At 36.0% G+C, this 19,319-nt stretch overlaps 1 protein-coding gene across 1 annotated transcript; it reads left to right on the top strand.

Annotated features, from left to right (window-relative positions):
• The first annotated feature begins 9,703 nt into the window (after window positions 1-9,703).
• LOC104896059 (cyclin-D4-1) lies at window positions 9,704-12,917 on the top strand. Its single transcript, XM_010682744.4, has 6 exons — window positions 9,704-10,376; window positions 10,492-10,578; window positions 10,703-10,801; window positions 10,932-11,151; window positions 11,303-11,424; window positions 11,728-12,917. Exons 1-6 carry the CDS (start codon window positions 10,050-10,052, stop codon window positions 11,986-11,988), a joined length of 1,116 nt encoding a protein of 371 aa, XP_010681046.2. The 5' UTR covers window positions 9,704-10,049; the 3' UTR covers window positions 11,989-12,917.
• Window positions 12,918-19,319: the final 6,402 nt, after the last annotated feature.

The following is a 19,319-nucleotide window of genomic DNA, read 5'->3' as shown; positions in this document are numbered from 1 at the left end:
TGGTATTCAAACAAGGTCTAATGGGAGTTGTTGCGAAAATCGAAGGGGTGGGGGCGCAGGGTGGGGGAGGGTGGGTGGGTGGGGGCTGTAGGGGTGGGGTCGGATGGGAGGGAGTGGGGTTGGGTGGTAGTGGGGTTAGGGTAAACGTTTGAAATTAGGGATTAGAGTTAAGGTAGGGTTAGAACTTAGATGTTAGGGTTTAGTTAGGTTAGTTAGGTTAGTTAGGTTATATAATTAGGATTTAATAAGGTTTAAGACTAGCGAAGTTAACCGTCGTTAGTGATTAAGGTCATTTGGGTGAATTATTATTAAACTAAGGGGTACTTGGTGAATTTTGAAAACATGGGGAGGGGGATACCTGATGAATTTTTTGAAAACTCGACGTTATATGGTGAAAAAATCGAAAAAAGAAGTTGTATCTCACCATCAGTTACTCTCTAACTTATATCCACCACTTTTTGTGGATCAAGGTAGGTGGGGTGTTGGCTTTGATACTAATTTAGGTTCAATGACACAAACCGATTATTTCAAATCAAAAAACGTCCTTTTTTTGAAAACATGGGGGTACTTGGTGAATTTTGAAAACATGGGGGTACTTGGTGGATTTTGAAAACATGGGGGGTACGTGATGAATTTTTTGAAAATTCGGCATTATCTGGTAAAAAAATCGAAAAAATATGTTGTATCTCACCATCAGTTACTCTCTAACTCATATCCACCACTTTTTGTGGATCAAGGTAGGTGGGTGTTGGCTTTGACACTAATGCTTTTAGGTTCAATGACACAAACCGATTATTTCAAATCAAAAAACTTCCTTTCTACCCTATTAAAGTTTACTTTTACCCTCTTTGTAAAGATAGGTAACATATCTATTAGATAATGAGGTTATAAAGATAAATATCTTTTAAGTGAACATGTGAGAGGATAAAGTTTTAGCATATACATTGGTCTAAGACTTACCTGAATAATATTCCTTTGTCTTAGCCACTAGTGAACTTTTTTTCTTATAATTGAGGATGGATTTTAATAATGCTCTTCAGGAAATATATACCAAGCTGGCTAAGATGAACATAAACAAAACAACATCAACAACTTAACATACCAAATTGTATTATACATCCAAGCAAGAAACTCATCTCTTCTTTGTAACCCTTGCTTAGCCTTAGCATCAGCTATATCATTTGAGCCTCTACCTTTGTCTAATGATGACCCCAATACCCTTCTTCCCCATGTTCCTCATGAAGTTTAGAATGAAGTTAAAGTTTCAAGGACCACCATTACTATCATTGCACCATTTGACAGCATTTGTTGAGTCTGACTTGACTACAAGATCAAGGCCCTTGTTGACTCGAAAATAAGCAATAAAAGTTGCCATCAGAATCTCGTAGAACACCTCTAATAAAAGAGTGAGAAGTGAATGTGTTGAAAGATGTATCCACATTCCACTTAAGATAACCTAAAGGAGTAGAGAATGAAATACTTTTTTTTAGGGCAAGGAGCTTGAGCACCAAAGAAGGCATGATTTATTTTTGTTGCAATGTCATCCAAATTATAAGTAAATTCTTCACTCCATCCTTTACCAACTCTTGAAGTTGTACATGAGAGCATGACATGTTTACGAAAATTCGAGCATTATACTCTTTCCAAATTATGATAAAGAAGGTAACAACCTATACCTTGCTTCTTGAAGAAAATCCCCCTTACAAGAGAATTCCATTGGTCGAATGATTCACGGATGGAGCATTGGAGAACCCATTGAACACCCCAAAGGTTGAGCCACCGATTCCAAAGATTTCTGAAGATAGGCAATGCTATATATAAGATGATTATAACATTCAACATCTACATTATAAAGCACACAACTCACTGCGTCTTGGGGTAGAATACCAATATGTGCAAGCTTATTTTTGGTGTTAAGCTTGCCAGGAATGGAAAACCATGTGGATGGTTCAACTTGGTGAGGAACTAAACCTTTCCACAAGCCTTTGATCACATCTAAATGCCTAGGTGAGGAGTATTTTGCATAGATACCGACTTGACAGTGAAGAAGCCATTTTTATGTGGGGTCCAAATATGAGAGTCCACACCATCATGCGAGAGCACTACTTTGTCGAGAATTTGTTGTAATTTATCTTTTTCTCTCTTGTCGCTGGGTCTCAATTCACTCTTCCACTGGAAACTTCCACTTCCATACATGTCCATCCCAAAATCCACATGAAGAAACTAGTGAATTCAGTGATTTAGTGATGAGAAATAAGCGAGGACATAATCTCTTAAGAGGGATTTCACCCAACCATAAGTCATGCCAAAAAATTTATTTACTGTATCCCCGAATATTTTTTCGCACTTTGACTGAACAAGATCACGAGTTGCATTATTATTCATGATCGAAGATATTATCCCTTTCCAAGGACCTCCATGAAGATATTTAGAGAGATCAAAGATGGTAAATGTGGAGTTGTATTCTTATTTAAGTTGGATGATATTGCGCCATAGCACGTTCGGCTCACTAAGGGACCTCCACGACCAATTGAAGTGGAGGGTCGAATTTTTGTGAAGAAGAAGGCCAGCTCCCCTAATATCTATGGAAGTTCAAAAATTTTCCAAGGCACAAGAGTAAGGGAGTTTTTACCAGTATTACCACACCAAAAGAACTAACATTGGATTTATCAGTTTTGTCAATAACACCCTTTGGAACCGGGAACAAGGACATATAATATAATAGTAGGTTTGGGAGAGAAGCTTCTATTAAAGTTGCTCTACCACCGATTGACAACAAACTTCTTTTCCATGAGACCAATTTCTTTCTGATTCGATCTACGATAGGATCCCACATAGCAATTCGAGAAAAATTGCCTCCAATTGGGAGTCCTAGGTAAGTGAAGGAAAGTTTGTTGATATTACATAGCAATGAATTACCCGCGGAGTTTAGCCATGAGTTTTCCACATTAATTCCAATGATGGAACTTTTGTGGAAGCTAACCTACAACATCGAAGCAATGTGGAATAATATTGGGGTTTTATCTTTTATAGGAACCCAAGGTTGGGGGGGGGGGGGAACATGATTGTGACATATATATATTATAGGTGAGTAAGTTTGTGGCATCCAAGGCTTGTGTCAATACCCTCCCAAAGGTTTAATGTCGTGGCTTTTAGGATAAGGAGGTTGATGCATTCTCCCACCAGATCAAATAGAAAGGGGAGAATGGGTATCCTTGACATAGACCACGTGTTGTCTGAAAAATGAGGAGATAGAACTATTTATCGGTACTGAAGGTGAGGCTGACATAACACAGGTTGTATCCTTCCTATCTGCATTTGTTCGAGAACCTAATGAAACTCCACGACGCACTATCAAAAGCTTTAGTAAAATTGCTTTGGTGTTGTGCTTTTTGCATGAATAGATCAATTCATCTACAAGGAGTGTACCATCAAGAATTTGCCTCCCTTTAATAAAGGAAGACTGGTGAGGACTTATCAGGGTGTTCATGAATTTTTGGAGTCTATGAGCAAGAAGCTTGATGATTATTTTGTAAATACAACCACCATACTTATTGGCCAAAAGTACTTGAAGACACCTGGATTTTAGATATTAGGAATCAAGCCTATAAATGCGCATTATTGTAGCCACAAGGGAGCATGAGCTTTGAAGACCTCCAGAATTCATGCATAATGTCATAAACATTAAGTTTTATCAAATCTCAGGCACTCTTGATGAATGCAAAGTTAAAAACATAAGGTACAAGTGCCTTCGAGAAATCATACGAGGCCACAGCCTCATCAATCTCTTCATGGGAGAATGGAGCAATGAGTTTAACAACATGTTCCGGGCTGAGGCACTTAAAGTTGAGTCCATGAAAGGTAGTACGAGAGAGATGTTATTTCAGAAAAATTTCAACAAATTATTGTGATGCTTTGTCTTTGATTTTTTTTTCGGATTATCAATAGTCCACTGCCACATTCAATCTATTCAATGTTGTTCTTCCATTTTCTAATTGAGGCCACAATATGAAACAATCTAATGTTTTTGTCCCCTTCCTTGAGCCACTTATTGTTGGGCTCAACAAATATTTTTTCTTTTTATCCACTGCCATAGTTCAAGTTGGGCTACTTTCCTTTCCTCATTATCCTAATTATCTAGCAAACTTGCGTTGGCTTTTGATCCAATTCATGGATCTTGTCTTCTAGTTTTTTGATGTTCACATCAATAATCTTGAAAATCCTACCATTCAACTTCTTAAGGTTGTTTTTGACATGTTTTAGTTTCTCCATCAAAGGCTTGTTATGATTCGGACCATGAGTCTTGAATGGTTTTTAAACAGCCTGGGTTGGTAAGCCAAAATTGAGAAATCTAAACGGCCTTGGACCCTAGTTCTTCGCTTTTATATGAACCATAAGTGGACAATAATTCGACAAGTTTCACTCTAGAAGCGAAAACTTTAAGTCAGATAATTGAGCTAAGAATTCTGCGTGAATGGATACTATGTCTAATTACTTTTTGATTGATCTTGGAACCATGTGCATTTGCCATTAGAAGCTGGAATTTCTAAAAGTTGCATATCCTGCAAAAAGAGTGAAAATCCTCAAAATCGTTAGTTATAATGTTGCTACCTTATTTGATGAATTGAGCACTTCATTAATGTCTCCAATTAGTATGCACGACAACTTGGAAGAGGACCAGAATTGAGAGAATTCAATCAAGACTTGGGCCATGACCTCAATGGAGCAAAGGTTATATATATTGATGATGGAATATGGTAAATTTATAGAGGTGATGGTTCCAGAAATGGTAATCAATAGCGGTTACAGAGGGATGGTTCTTTTCAAAAACTCATTTTTCCATATTCAGAAGATACCCCCTAAATTACCATGAGAAGGACTAAAGCATCAATCCAAGTTAGGATCTTCATAGTGAACTGATTATCTTGGAATTGAGGGACTCAAAATTCGATTTCTAAATGCAAACACTATGAGGGTCATGATTATTGATAAATTTCCAAAGGGGACTCCCTTTAATCCTAGCTCCAATCCTTCTTATGTTCCAAGATAAAATGATCATTGAGAAAGATATTGTATTTGAATGAACCAGGCGATAAAATCACTTGTTGGTTTTCCAATTAGCATTCTGCCTAACTGATGTGTCATATTTATACATATATTCTAGGTGCATTTAGGTTGCATTTCTAGTTCATATTAGAGCATTTAGGTGCATATTTGCATGATTTACTCAAGTTTTGCTCTAGTGCTCTACTTTTGCTTGTTTTGACAGATTTCATATGATATTAATGTAAATAGACTATGGTTGACTAAGCTTGAGTTAAACAAACACGAATAATGAAGGTATGTTGCATGAGGATATCAAAGCATCTCTCTTGGACGAATTTGAGCTAGAATGTAGCAAAGTGTTACTAAAAGAAGTGCCAAAACAGTCTCTTGTCCACTATTTTGCTCATAACGTTTGGTATACAAATGATAATTGAGTGATTCAAATTGAGTTAGAAAGTACACTTGGAAGGATTTCCAACGCCTGGTCACATGCCAAATTTTGATGAGAGACAGGAATGTTATGAAATTTTGAAGATGAATAATTTTGATGTTTATTGCCGCGCTGGGCGGGTTGCTATTTCACTTATTTCCACGGAAAATGACATGACAACCGTCCGACAGGGTAGAATATGCCCCGACAGCCCAAACGAGTGGATTTTTATGCATTTTAGTACGCGTGCTGTGCAATTTACGAGTTTAATATAAATAGATCTCATATTATCATTCAGTCTTATTAGCTTTAGACCTAGTTATTATTCGCTCTCTCTCAAGAACCCCAGTTTCTCTTTAATCTATCTTGCAGGCACATTGAGGATTTCAATGGAGTAATCGTTATCAATATTCGTTTTTCAATTGCTATTGTCTCTCATCCCTTGCTATTCCTTTTTTAGTTCTATCTTATTATTCCAATATATTTTCTTATATTATTATGATTATGTTTTCTCTATTTATGAGTAAATAGTTTACTTTCTAGGAATTTGGGGATCTATGTATGCATGAGGGATTGATTGAATATTTTGTTGTTTTTGAATTTTGTCTATTCTTATTATTGAATTAGTTTTGTTAATCTGTAAGTTTGGCTAAATTTTCTTGATTATTATTGCAATAAAATGTTATAGACTAAGAGATATTGTATTGGCTCTCAGTAAGCTTAGCGATCTATCGCCATGAGAGAGCGGCTTAGTGAGCTTCGACGGAGGTAATGTTCAAGAGAAGTTACATGTGTCCTAGTTAAATTGATTCATTGGGTTTCTTCAGTCATTTTTGATATCCTAAATTACACACATGGCGAACTATTTTCCTAGTATTTCCTTTGTTTGATTTCTTTATTTAATTATTCACAATTAGTTCAGTAAACCAACTCCCTTTGTTATATGATTTAGTTAGTTTAATATTAGAGTCTGGACATTATAGTATAACTATCTCCATGTGGATTCGATCCTGATTTCCATAGCTACTAGTTAGTGGACCTTTGTTTATGTTTGATTAGGTGATACAACTTTATACTGTCACTAGCTAGAATGTTTTTAACCTTGTGTTGAAAAGTTGTTATGGTTCCATCAAAGTAAAGATCAAGTTAGCTACTTCAATGGTGGAAACTGCAGAGATAGGATGAGAGCTATGTTGAGAGGCTAAATTTGAGGACACTTGGGGAGATAAAGAGGATTTGATGTGGAAAGACAACTTTGGTTTTTGAGATCTTTTCCTTTCATGGAGTCTTTTTTAATTGGATTGAAATTTCATCTTCAAAACGAGGGGGGAATGTTGGACATATAATAAATGGGTATGTGGTTGAATAACTTTTCGGCCGAAAGAAGGGACCAAATTTGTTTGATAGAATGAGAGGATTAGGGGAGGAAGAAGGTTTGGATGGGCAACCAATAACTTGAGAAGGGATGGCTGGAGAGGGAAAGTTGTTTGGGTTTGGGCCAAGGAAAGGGGACAGATCGGGATCTGATGGTCTTTTTTTATTGAGGATGTGGTTGGATAAGAGGGAGGGGAAGGGATAATTATGGGAGAAGGTGTCTCACAAAATGTCAACGACGTCGACAATAGCTACCCAGAAGAGCTGAGATTTTCTAGGTTGGAGGAAGGGGGATCGAGGTCATAATTAGGTGGGGATTCTTGGGTTTTTAACTTAGCAGAAACTTTGAAGGAGTTTTTGAAGATCGAACTTGGTGAACTGGCGTCATAATGGATGACATGATCGTCTTTCTGTGGAGATGGTGTTTTCTGGTGAGATTCAGGTAAATGCAAGTTTCTGATGTCTTCTAAGATGAGAATTAGATATTGATGATTCTCAATTCCAATGAAAATTTTACAATTAATTGGAAAAGGCAATCCGAATGAATGAGGATTTTAGCACACTGAAAAGTGCGAGTGTTCAGTTGAGATAACCCTACCATAGATACTTCCAATAATGTCATAAAATTTTGGTAACCCCATCCGTAAAGAGGAATTCCATATATTCTGATCCAAGTTTCTTTCCATTGTTGCACAAATGTTATTCACATTTCGTGTAACTAGGAACCATCTATCAAGCCATTTACTTTCTATAATTTATGCTTGTCTTCAAAGGTAGCAAGAGTTACCGAATGGAGCATCATACCCATAGGTTTGATGGTGAGACAAGAGACTCCTTCTACAAGTATATGGTCTAATATTTGATGGGAGGATCGAGAAGATATTGCTATTTCAATTACACTCCTAGAGAAGAGCTCCTCGTGTTCAAGGCTTTTGGAGCCTATGAAAGTGATCATTGATTCACCATCCAAATATCCAATTTTAAGTTCATCACGAATTATTGTCACCAAGGATTCTTGAGTGCAGTTTCCTTGAGAGAATTGGTTCAAACTTGAGACAATCTAGTTATGGGTCAGGCTCTTAGGTTGGGGGGGGGGGAGATGTGAGTTTCAGCAAAATCGAGTGGGATTGACTGTTTTTTTAGGGTTTTGAATTGAATTGGTGGTTGAGGGAGATTGAGTTGATTAGTGAAGACTTTTTTGAAGGTTCTATGATCTCTGAATGAATTGGATGATTTTTTTTTGTGTGTGTGGGGGGGTGGGGGTGGGGGGGGTGGTGGGGGGGGGGGGGGTGGGGGGGGGGAACTTGGAGATTGCTTAACTATTGTTGAAGGGTGATGTTTTGATAGACTTTTGATTATAGGTTTGTTAGATTTAGCAGGAAAAATCCTCTGGTGACCAGCTATTAGTTTCTTTCCATTTTCATATCTGATTGCAAGGGAAAAAGGTGAGGAAGAGTTGCACTTGGGAAAAGCTTATCTATAATTTTTGTTTGGTCGGATTTTTTATGGATGGTGATATTGATATGCAACCTTAAGGTTCGAAGGTTTTGGCTATGTCGTATTTGTAGATATCTAGGGGAAGGCAATCCACAAAACAGGTTCTAAAGGATGATGGTTGATGAGTTTTGGTCTTCTACTGTTGTCCTGTGGTCCACTGATTGAAGCTCCGATCTCCCCTACTCTCTCTGTTCTCTATTCTCTCTTTGTTCTCCATTCTCTCTCGTAATTCAATCACTAATGAACTTATTTTTTAATTTTGACAATTTTCTTTACTAGAAAGTCCTTCAGACTCTGCAATAGTGTCTCTTTTAGACACAAAATTTATGTTTGTAATTTGCATTACATATACTATCGAGAGATATTTTGATGAAAATAGTGAAGTTCTTCTTTGAGCAATAATAATCATGCTAGATTTTTTCTCGACGCACCTTTATAGAAATAGAGAGAGTGGTGAACACAAATTATAAAAGTGTATTTTTAGCAAAATCATATTGGATTCTAAACTATATTTGGTCATAAAAGGCATGATATTATTTGTTTTTGGGAGGGAGTAAAAATTACTAGCATATATAATTTACAGGCGTTTTTGAAATAATATCCTAGATTGTGATGGTACATGACTTTATTAACCCGAATTTTGCATTTATTTTGAATGTTGGTTTAGTAAAAGAGGAATTTAATGGTGGATTGGTGGTACAAGGTGTCACATAGATATGAGGGAGAGAGCGCGCGCACACCGGAAAATGAGGAAATTAGGGTGGGGAAAATTAAAAAAAGGGTTTGAAGAGGTCAAGTGATATAATGTGACAATAAAAAAGCGGAAAAAACAAAAGTCAACGTCGAAAATCGGCCTAAGGTAGTTGTCAACAACAAAATGGTAAAAGTAAGGTAGTTTGGGACAACAATTTTTTTATAAGGTAGTTTCTCGCAAAAACATAAAAGTTAAAGGTAGTTTGGGACAAAAAACCCTAAATAAAATATAGTATATATTGTCAAAGTCTACCAACGTTAATAGTGAAAGTAGATTGTAATAAATACCAGAGGGAACATATTTAAGAAAATCATCTTCCAAAGTAGAGTATAATGATAAGCCTCCAATGCATTCTCACAAAAAAAAAAAAAAGCCTCAACGCTATATATACTAGAGTTAATTAGTAAGCTAAAATATGACGTTTTTATTCCTGTTTGGTGCAAAAAAATAATGAGAACAAAACATGACCTATATACGAATATATTTGACGATTATGGTCGGATAGAGCAATTCTTTTGTTCAATTCATTTCCAAATTGACGTTTCTACGCACAATATTTAGGATTTTGTTCTATAAACTTAAACTTTTTGGTCCTCTTCCTAAAACGTTTTAATTGTTCCTAAAAAAAGTATTAATATATATTTTTCTGGTGATATTATGTTCCACCACTTTTTCTGTTTTTCTTTTTCTTTGCTGTATCCGAAGAGTCTACAGCTTTTCTTTCTCTCCCCCAATCTCTCGTTTTTACCCTAAAAACACTCAGATGTTCATTTCCTACATAAACCCTCTACACTTTCTCTCTCTTCCTTCACTATTATCCCCTTCTTCACTCTCTTTCTCTCTCCTTAAAATCTCTCTGATACACCAAAGTTTTAATCTTTATGGCCGCCATTGTTGTTCTCTGATGAAACTCAATCTGGGTTTTTAAATAAAGTGTTTCCATTACAAATGGCTGAGATTTATGACCTTGAATCTTCTTCACCACTTCTCTGTGATGAAAGTAAAGATTTCTGCTTTGATGATCTTGATGATGGTGTTGATGTTCTTGTTGGTGGGTCCATTGATGACGATCATTATGATTCTAAAAACCCAGAAAATCACTCATTTCTTAAATCACAGCCGTTGATTCTTTTTCCTGAACAAAGTGAAGAGATTTTTGTTTCCATGGTGGAGAGAGAAAATGAGTATTTACCCAAAAAAGATTACCTTCAAAGATTGCGATGTGGGGAATTAGACTTGGGTGCTCGTGGGGAGGCTTTTGATTGGATTTTTAAGGTGGGTGTTTTTTTTTTTTTTTTTTCTTCAAATGGGTTTATTAAATTTTGTTTTAATTGTATTTTATGAATTTTTTGGTATAAATTTGGTTCCTTTTTTGTTTGCTAATGTGCAGGCTCATTCTTACTATAGTTTTGGACAATTGAGTTTCTGCTTAGCTGTGAATTTTTTGGACCGATTCTTATCATTCAGGGAATTACCAGTGAGTTTACTGAACACAGAAGAAAAAAAAAAATTGAGAAAAAAAATTGCCCATTTATTTTTTTTGACTTGTTAGATTGTTATTGATCTGATTTTGCTCATGTAAATAAATGATCATATAATAGAGTGATAAAGCCTGGGCAGTGCAATTACTTGCTGTGGCCTGTTTATCAATTGCAGCCAAATTAGATGAGACTAGTGTGCCTCAATCAGTTGAATTTCAGGTCAGTCTTTTTATTTTTTTAAAGAAAATCAAATTATGGCATTTTAAGATAAAAAATTAAATTGTGGTTTTTAGAATATTTTTGATGTCAAATTATAATTCTTTTTGTTGGGATATGTTGTTTGAGGCAGGTGGGAGATCCTAAGTTTGTGTTTGAAGCCAAAACAATACAAAGAATGGAGCTTTTAGTGTTGGACACTTTGAATTGGAAAATGAGTGCTGTAACACCTTGTTCTTTTTTAGATTATTCACTCAAAAAATTGTGTGATGCTCATTATGATAACAATTATCTCTATTCCTCCAGTAACGTTGTGAATAGATCAATGCAACTCATTTCATGCATAATTAGAGGTACTACTAACTTCATTACATTGATTCTTAATTTTGACTTTTTTGTGTGGTTCAGTTCTAAAAAAATGTATTAGTACTGTTCTATTTATATAGGAGTAATTAATATAATGATCAAAAGGAGGTGTTTGATGGTTGTGGGAATTAAATGCAGGTATTGACTTCTTGGAATTTAGACCATCAGAAATTGCTGCAGCAGTAGCTATGTCTGTTACAGCTGAAATCCAAGCTGTGGATATTGACAAGGCATGTTCTTGTTTCATTCATTTGGAGAAGGTAAATTCAATCTGAAGTTGCAAATCTTTGTACTTCTGGATTTGAAGAAAAAGATGGGATATCTTTAGGGTTTGTCCGTTATTGTTTCATGTTTCGAGCAAATTCCAGTTTTCTGTTGTCGGTCTTCAAAATAAACATAATAATTCGAGGTTAAGTAATTTGAAGTTAATTATGCAACCTACATTGTTCTACTATGACTTTAGTAATCTTAAATCCAAAAATTAGAAACCGGAAAGTGATGACGAACAAGATGCAATTAATAATCCATTTTCTAATACTTGTCTAATTGGTTTTGATTTGCAGGGTAGGGTTTTGAAGTGTGTGGAAATGATCAAGGAAATATCAGTGATAAACAGAAGTGGGAGTAGTATGGGGGTACCTCAGAGTCCAATTGGGGTATTGGAAGTAGGATGTCTTAGTTATAAAAGTGATGAATTAACAACAGTTGTTGTTGGGTCATGTGCAAATTCCTCTCAAACTAGTACTACTACTACTACTATTACTACAAGATCTGGAACTAAAAGGAAAAAACTAGAGACAACATCATCTGGGTTGGACTCCTAATCAATAATCATCAATCATATGATATGAGAATTGAGAGAGTGTTTTGAAGATTTTTTTTGCATTTATGACAAATTTTTTTGTTTATGCATCATCAGTTTTGGTTGAATGGGAGCTTTGGTGTGGTCCTCTAGAGGTGTGGCCCCCAAAATAAAACTCAGATACAAATGCCCTTCTACAATCCACACACATAAAATGAGAAACAGAGTAGAGAGAGAAAGATACAGAGTAGAGAGAGAAAGAGATGAGGTCTTAATGAGGTGAATTGGAGTTGGAACAGAACAGAGAAATGAAGGGGTTTCATGCAAGAGACATGATGATGATGATGATATGGGTGTTAATAATTATTACTACTACTACTACAAGTCTACAACAAACAAATGCATTTACAACTAGCTGTTTTGGAAGAAAGGGATGTGGTGATTATGATCATTTTAATGGCTACACAAATTTTATATTTTTGGAAATACAAGATGTTATGTTATGTTTGTGGTAGAGATCTCACTATGAGGGATGATGGGGAAGGTGGAAGAAGATTTTGAGATGGGATTTCTTTTAAAAATCTTTTATTACCTTTATTTTGGGGGTTTATGAGGGCATGCTTTCAAGATAAAGCATAGTTGATATCAATTAGTATCTTTTGGAAAGAAGTAGAAAGAAAGACAAAAACAATGAACCAAGAGTGGAAGTGCCTTTGTATTGGTATATAATCATAGTCAATAGCTCTAAAAATATTGATAGAGTTAGTAGTCATTGTTGTTAAAATTTTAGATTATCCTTTTCAAATTTTCTCCATTTCTTCCTATCATTTCACTCTTTAATGGTGAGCCCTAGTCAAATGTAATGATGTATAAGTATACTCCAAGTTTTTTCCCCTTTCATTAAATGGGGTGGAGCGGACATTGGATCAATTTTAAGTGCATTATTCATTATATGATTGATTTGTTTCATTAATTACATTGAAAGTATTAATTATTAAAGAAGTATATTAACAAATTATATTTTATTTCTTGAGTTGGATAATATAAGTGTGTATACCAATGTTATCAGGATCAGAATTATACTTTGGATCGTAGGGGTTGGTAGGATCCTACAATTGGATAAAATAGAAATAATTATGCTAAAATATGGTGATAACTTTATGTTAAAAATTTACATATATTAATAATGACTTATCTCATTAGCAACTGGTGATAGTTTTTCAATACTATAAAATTGAAGCAACATGCAACCATAATTTAATAGGAGAAAGGTAATAGGTGAAAATTAGTTTATGATGTTTTAACGATAGAATCAGATTGTAGAGTCGTAGGATCGTATAAAGCAATGACTTCATCAGCATCTGAAGTAGCATGGACTGTACGTTTATTGGAAGAGCTTGGCACATCTTCAGTCAGTAACCTTGTTTTGTGACAATCAAAGTGCTTTGCACATAGCATGTAACACTGTCTTCCATGAACGTATTAAACACATAGAAATTGATTGTTACTTTACTAGGTAGAAGGTGCTTGAAGGCCTTTTACAGTTGTCCTACCTCCCTACTCGATCTCAATTGGCAGATGTCCTCACTAAATCTATGCCCTCTCCTCAGTTCAACATGCTTCTTTCCAAGGTAGGGTTGTTTTCTCAACCACCTCCTAACTTGAAAGAGGGGGGGGGGGGGGAGGGTTGTATTGGAGCTACTAGTTCTGGCAGCCGACTCACCTTCTTCTAGAAGCTCTCAATCAGTTTGTTATGAGTTTGTTATTGCAGTTAGCAACTGTGAGGAAGTTGTTATTAATTATTAATCTTAATTATTAGTATTGTAACTATAAATAGTTTGGAGGTCCTAAAACTAGAGCTGTAATTTTCATTTCTTCAATTCAATCAATAAGAAACTCTCCAGAATTCTCTCTACTACTTTTCTTCTTTCCCTGAAATGTATTGAGCTTTAACAAGCTCTACATGGTATCAAAGTCCGGGTTGCGTGTCTAGTCTATACTGGGTATTTGATCGCTACAGGATAAAAATTTACCTCGATAGAATGTCCAGCTCCTAAGAGGATTATTTCTCTAACCTTTCCAGTTGGCTATGAATTTCTAAGGACACTCACAAGTGAGGGGGTGTGTTAAAACCCATTGAAAGCCCACTTGTGAGTGTCCCACATTGGAGAAAGAGGAGAGATTGTTACACTTTTAAAGGTAAAGAAGTTACTCCTACTATCACCAATTGATTTTACTACAGAACCTCCTTTGGGCTTATAAAGTGGACCAAATCTCTCCTCCTTGTTCGGATCACATAGGCCCGTTTCGTATTGTCTCTAAATTTAATAAAGATCATACTATGTGATTTTTTGTGGTTCCATAGTATCGAAGGATCCTACAAAACGAAGATCCTACGTAGGATCTTAAGATCTCAATCGAGATTTTAAGAACAATGGTGTATACTAATAATTATCGGACCTTGTGGTATCTTAAGATATCGGTATTTTGTTTAGTCAAATACTTAAAAAGTATTTTAGATGCAAAAGTTTGTGTTGATCAATTAATCTAATACTTACTTAATGCCATGTTCGAAGTAAGTGAGTGAAGAGGTATTTTGTTTAGTCAAATACTTAAAAAGTATTTTAGATGCTAAAGTTTGTATTGATCCATTAATTTAATACTTACTTAAGGCCATGTTCGAAGTAAGTGAGTGAAGAATTCCAATCGAGTAATAAGTCTTTGGCTCCAAAGATCATGTGAGATCTCATAGGAAGAGGAAAAAAGTATTGGAAAAAGTATTGTATAAAATGTTCAATTTCCTTTCTTCCAAAATTTAGGAAGATTTTACCTTCAAAAAAGAATTTAGGAAGATTATTTTGAGAGGGAATATAATTTTAAAAGTATTCTATCTTTATTTGTCCTTTTTGTTTACTTTCTTTCTTCACCTACTAGCTAACCAAATGTTGGATTCTTTCCAATTACTTTAATTTTTCTTCCTTTCCCTTCTTTTCAATGTACATCTTTGGTTTCCTTTGCTTTGCTTATAAAGTACCAACCAGCTTGTTAATCATTAGGGAATAATTTATATATGCCATTGTTAATAAAAGCCATATCTAAGCATCCTTGCTAACAAAATCTTTTGATCAACTATGTGAAAATGAATAACACTAGAGGTTTAAAATGATTTTCCTGTTTTTTTTGGATAAGTAAATTATACTTTCTTGTTACTTTACACATATTTGATTGAGAGAGTTTTAGGGTAAAAAGAGAGGTTTCAGATGAATAGAGAGGTGCAACTTATCCAATTCTCTAATGGGAGTGTTTGTTTGAGATAGGATTGAAAGAGAGGTTTGAGTCCACATAATTTTGAAAAAGCCATTACTTGGAGCTTTTTGGAAGACAAGTTTGTGAATTTAGTTGTGTAATGAGTAATATATCCTGAAGTAGGTCAAATTTACTACTTTTTTTTTTTACCGAACACCAATAAATTCTTCTAGTATCATCTTTATTGGTCACTTCGCCTAATAAAGTACCAATCACTTTTTCCGACCACAACTCCACGAGCCAATCACCGAGCCACAAGCCCACGAGCCACGACGCAGAGAACTCCGTTAATCAATTGAAGCCATGAGCAGCCATCACCTTCGCCGACGTTTTAAAAATCTTAAATCATTGTGAAAATTAGGGTCATTTTGGAATAAAATAGGTCAAGACCCGTATTGGACCCAAATTCGTAGGATCCATTGAATTTGGATATGGATCCTCAATTTTATTACCTAGCAGATTAAGGTCGGATCTGCATCCATGCCTGAGAACAGATTTGTATCTGCATCCTTGAGGATCCAATCTATATCCTACTCGTTGACATTCATTGGAGGGAGTACAATGGGGAATATATTGACCTTGGGACGAGTACAACAACATAAAAGTAAGAGGTTTTAGATGATAATGGAGCAACTTATAAGAAACAAGACGCTACCAAGATCCCATTGCACATATTTCATCGTAGTGACTAGCAAAAATATTCTTAGAATTGCTTCTCTTTCCCTAAGAACGCTTACCAGTCGAGCAGAGCCTGAACTGTGATCTATTCGGGTTGTTCCATTTAAGTTTATTTGAGCTCGGGCCAACCTTGAAGTTTAACGAGCCGAACTTTGTTCGAGTCGAGCTTTGACAAAAATTTAAACGAGCCGCACTCGAATTGTTTACAAACAACCTTGACTCTATATCGCCCCTATTTTTTACATGTCTTTTTTTAATATTTGAGATTTATAAGTTTTCTTTTAGACAATGAAACTATTATCTTATTATTGTGTAATACTAGATTAATATATTTATGTATACACTACCTCTGTATTCTTTTAGTTGCATCATTTGCTTTTTCACGTTGGTCGAGATGCTTCTTTGAATGTTAATATTTCTTATTGGATGTAAGTAAAAGTTATAAAAATTTGATATTTGGAATCCTCGCATTGAAAAGAATTTAACAAGACCCCACTTGACTATGTTTTTTCCTTATACAATGATGTGAGATAGTTTAACAAAGTTGGTTGATGAATAGTGCCACAAAAGCAAATGTTGCAACTAAAAAATATGGGGGTAGTATATAAATATATATATATATATATATATATATATATATATATATATATATATATATATATATATAATTATAATCGAGCCTGTTCACGATCTTTCGAACCGAGTTTTGCCTAGTTCATCTCGGTTCGTTAAAGTCTCCAGCCGACTCCGAATCCGAGTCAAGCCAAGCCACCACGAACCGAGCTTTGACAGAGTCGATCCTAAACTGCCCGCGAACAGGTGAGACTCATTAACACCCCTGCCCGAATATTTTTGACTTCTATTGATATTTTGCTACATCTTAAAGAAATCATCATTGTGGACGATGCATTTGTAGGTCAAAATTTTCATATATTTTGGAGATAAACACCAATCACAAAGTATGAAACTATCCAAAATAGTTTAAATGAATTAGAAGCAAAGAGATCCCACAAAATTATACCATACACACTTTTTGTTTCTGTGAACCGTGAGGACATAAACAAAATGCATGACTAACATCTCAAGTCATGACACATGATAATCTAGCCAGTTCTTCATCAAAAAATTACCATCCTAATTGATATGAATGTTAGAAGATGAGCATGGCCGAATTTGTTTCCTTTAGACTTTGCTTTTAATTATTTATCAAAGTTTAGATTAGTCAAAGCTCGTTGCATAGCATACATCGATCCTAGATATGATGTTGAGGAAAGTGAAAAAAAGAAGATAGGACTCAAGATAACAATATTTTAAACTAAGTACACAAACATAAAAAAGATGTAAATATATAGTGAACGATAAATGAGTAATATATACGTTCTTTTTCAATTGCAACAATGAGATTTTTACATTATTTATTCACCAATGTTTCACTATATGTTGAGATTATTATATATTTAAGGAAAAAAAATATGGTCATATGGGGTCTTGTTAGATTCGTCTCGATATATACATCCAAAATATCAAATTTGCATAATTTTTACTAGAAAGTAATTAAGGATATTAATAGTTAAAGTTATGCATTGACAAACATGAAAACTCAATTGTTGCAATAGAAAAACAGTAGATGAAGTACTTCCTCTATTTTTTTAGATGCAATGATTTCAATGTATAGGTGTTATTATTTAGATACAACATTTCCTTTCAAAGTAAAGTTGTTGACTACCACATATGCAAAAAAATATAGGCAATTGGGTCAAATCTTAATCTATTTCCCTTTTCCTTAATATTTGTGCAAAAGTCATTTGTCGCAACTAATAAAAAACAGAGGTAATATATACTAAAGTAGAAACCAGCAAAAACATAAATTTCCTCTACAAACTCCATTCTAAATGAGCTGAACATAATCCTCCACCAGCTGAAATTGACTAAAATGCCTTCATTTATTACAGGTCTCCTCCTCTATAAATAGGAGTTGTCTCATCAGAATTCTCGCCTAACAAAACTAGAGCATCTCTCTCTACATTTACTCATTTTCTCTCTCTACCTCAATCTCAACTGACTTGAGCGTCGGAGGGGCTTTCCTGGAAACACCCCCGGGCCAGTATTTCATTGTATTTTGCAGGATTATCGGAGACCTCCTCCTTGGCTCTTCAGACCTTCTCGGGATTTAAAGACTCTCAACACTACACTTACTTTTGACAGTTTCTAGGATGAAACAGTTTGACGTCGTCTGTGGGGATGCTACATCTCAAAGTCACATACCGAGAGCAACATGGCACTCGACTGAAGGAAGACAAGAGCTCTTCACCTGGACCGAAGAACTCCCACCCTGTTGTCATACCACACCGAGTAGCAGCATTCCGGCGAACAAGACCTCCTCGGGAAGTAGAGGCTCATTAGCCTCCTGAGTCGATAATTTCTCCAATGGCACCCCCTCGGTCGTGAGAGATGTGCCCCAACCAGCTTAGCCAAAAAATGTCTAAGTATCGCTTATTAGGACCTACTCGGCATTCGAGTAGCATCGTTCCGACAAAAGAGACCTCCTCGGGCAGCTTGAGGCTTATTATCCCTGCCGAGTCGAGAACTTCTCTGCTAACACTTCCTCGGGAAGCACGGGGTCCCTATAGCCTCCCCGAGTCGAGAACATCTCCGGAATACAATTACCCTCTCGGCCTCAATAAGGGGCTCAACACTTAGCCTAAATTTGGCTAAGTATCTCAACACCCAACTCGGGATTACTACGGTTATTGGCCCCCGAGCTGGTGCATTATCCTTCTCGGCCTTGCCAGGGGGATCAACACCCAACTCGGGATCATCATGGAGGGCTCATTAGCATCGAGTTGGTGCATTACCCTTCTCGGCCTCAACAAGGAGCTCAACCCTTAGCATGAGTATCTCAACACCCGACTCGGGATTACTATGGAGTGCTCATTGTGCATTACCCTTCTGGGCCATGCCAGGGGGCTCAATACTAAGCCAAAATTTTGCTATGTATGTCATTACCCTTCTCGATTCGGGAGAGTATGTAACTCGAAAAAGAAAGAAGATCGACTTGGGAAAAACAGCTTGGTCCCCCTCTTAGCTAGTCTGTTGTCTAGCTTGGCTCGGTAGCGACACATGTATACCACTTGGAAAATATGGGGCTCTTTCTCCTCCAACACGGGAGACTTGAGGGTCTAACTCAGTGACCTAGCTAGATTGGCCTTGGAAAACATAACATTTTGGGCTCTTGCACGTTAGGGCACCTATAAAGAAAGAAAAATCTCGAATCCTCCCCCCCTTCCCGGGACCGACATGGTACTCCAGATCAGGAATCTTTCTCAGGTTCCGCTAGACGATCGCTTCGGGAAGGAAAAAGGCTACCCG

Source organism: Beta vulgaris, chromosome 6, assembly GCF_026745355.1.
Source record: "Beta vulgaris subsp. vulgaris cultivar EL10 chromosome 6, EL10.2, whole genome shotgun sequence".
Lineage (NCBI taxonomy): Eukaryota > Viridiplantae > Streptophyta > Magnoliopsida > Caryophyllales > Amaranthaceae > Beta > Beta vulgaris.
This window is presented reverse-complemented; position numbering and strand designations above follow the sequence as displayed.

Excerpts from the sequence above, each read along its gene's own strand:
- LOC104896059 (XM_010682744.4), top strand. The coding sequence starts at position 10,050 with ATGGCTGAGATTTATGACCTTGAATCTTCTTCACCACTTCTCTGTGAT. Across the intron at positions 10,377-10,491 it reads CTTTTGATTGGATTTTTAAG|GCTCATTCTTACTATAGTTT; the intron begins GTGGGTGTTTTT and ends GCTAATGTGCAG. Across the intron at positions 10,802-10,931 it reads CTCAATCAGTTGAATTTCAG|GTGGGAGATCCTAAGTTTGT; the intron begins GTCAGTCTTTTT and ends TGTTTGAGGCAG.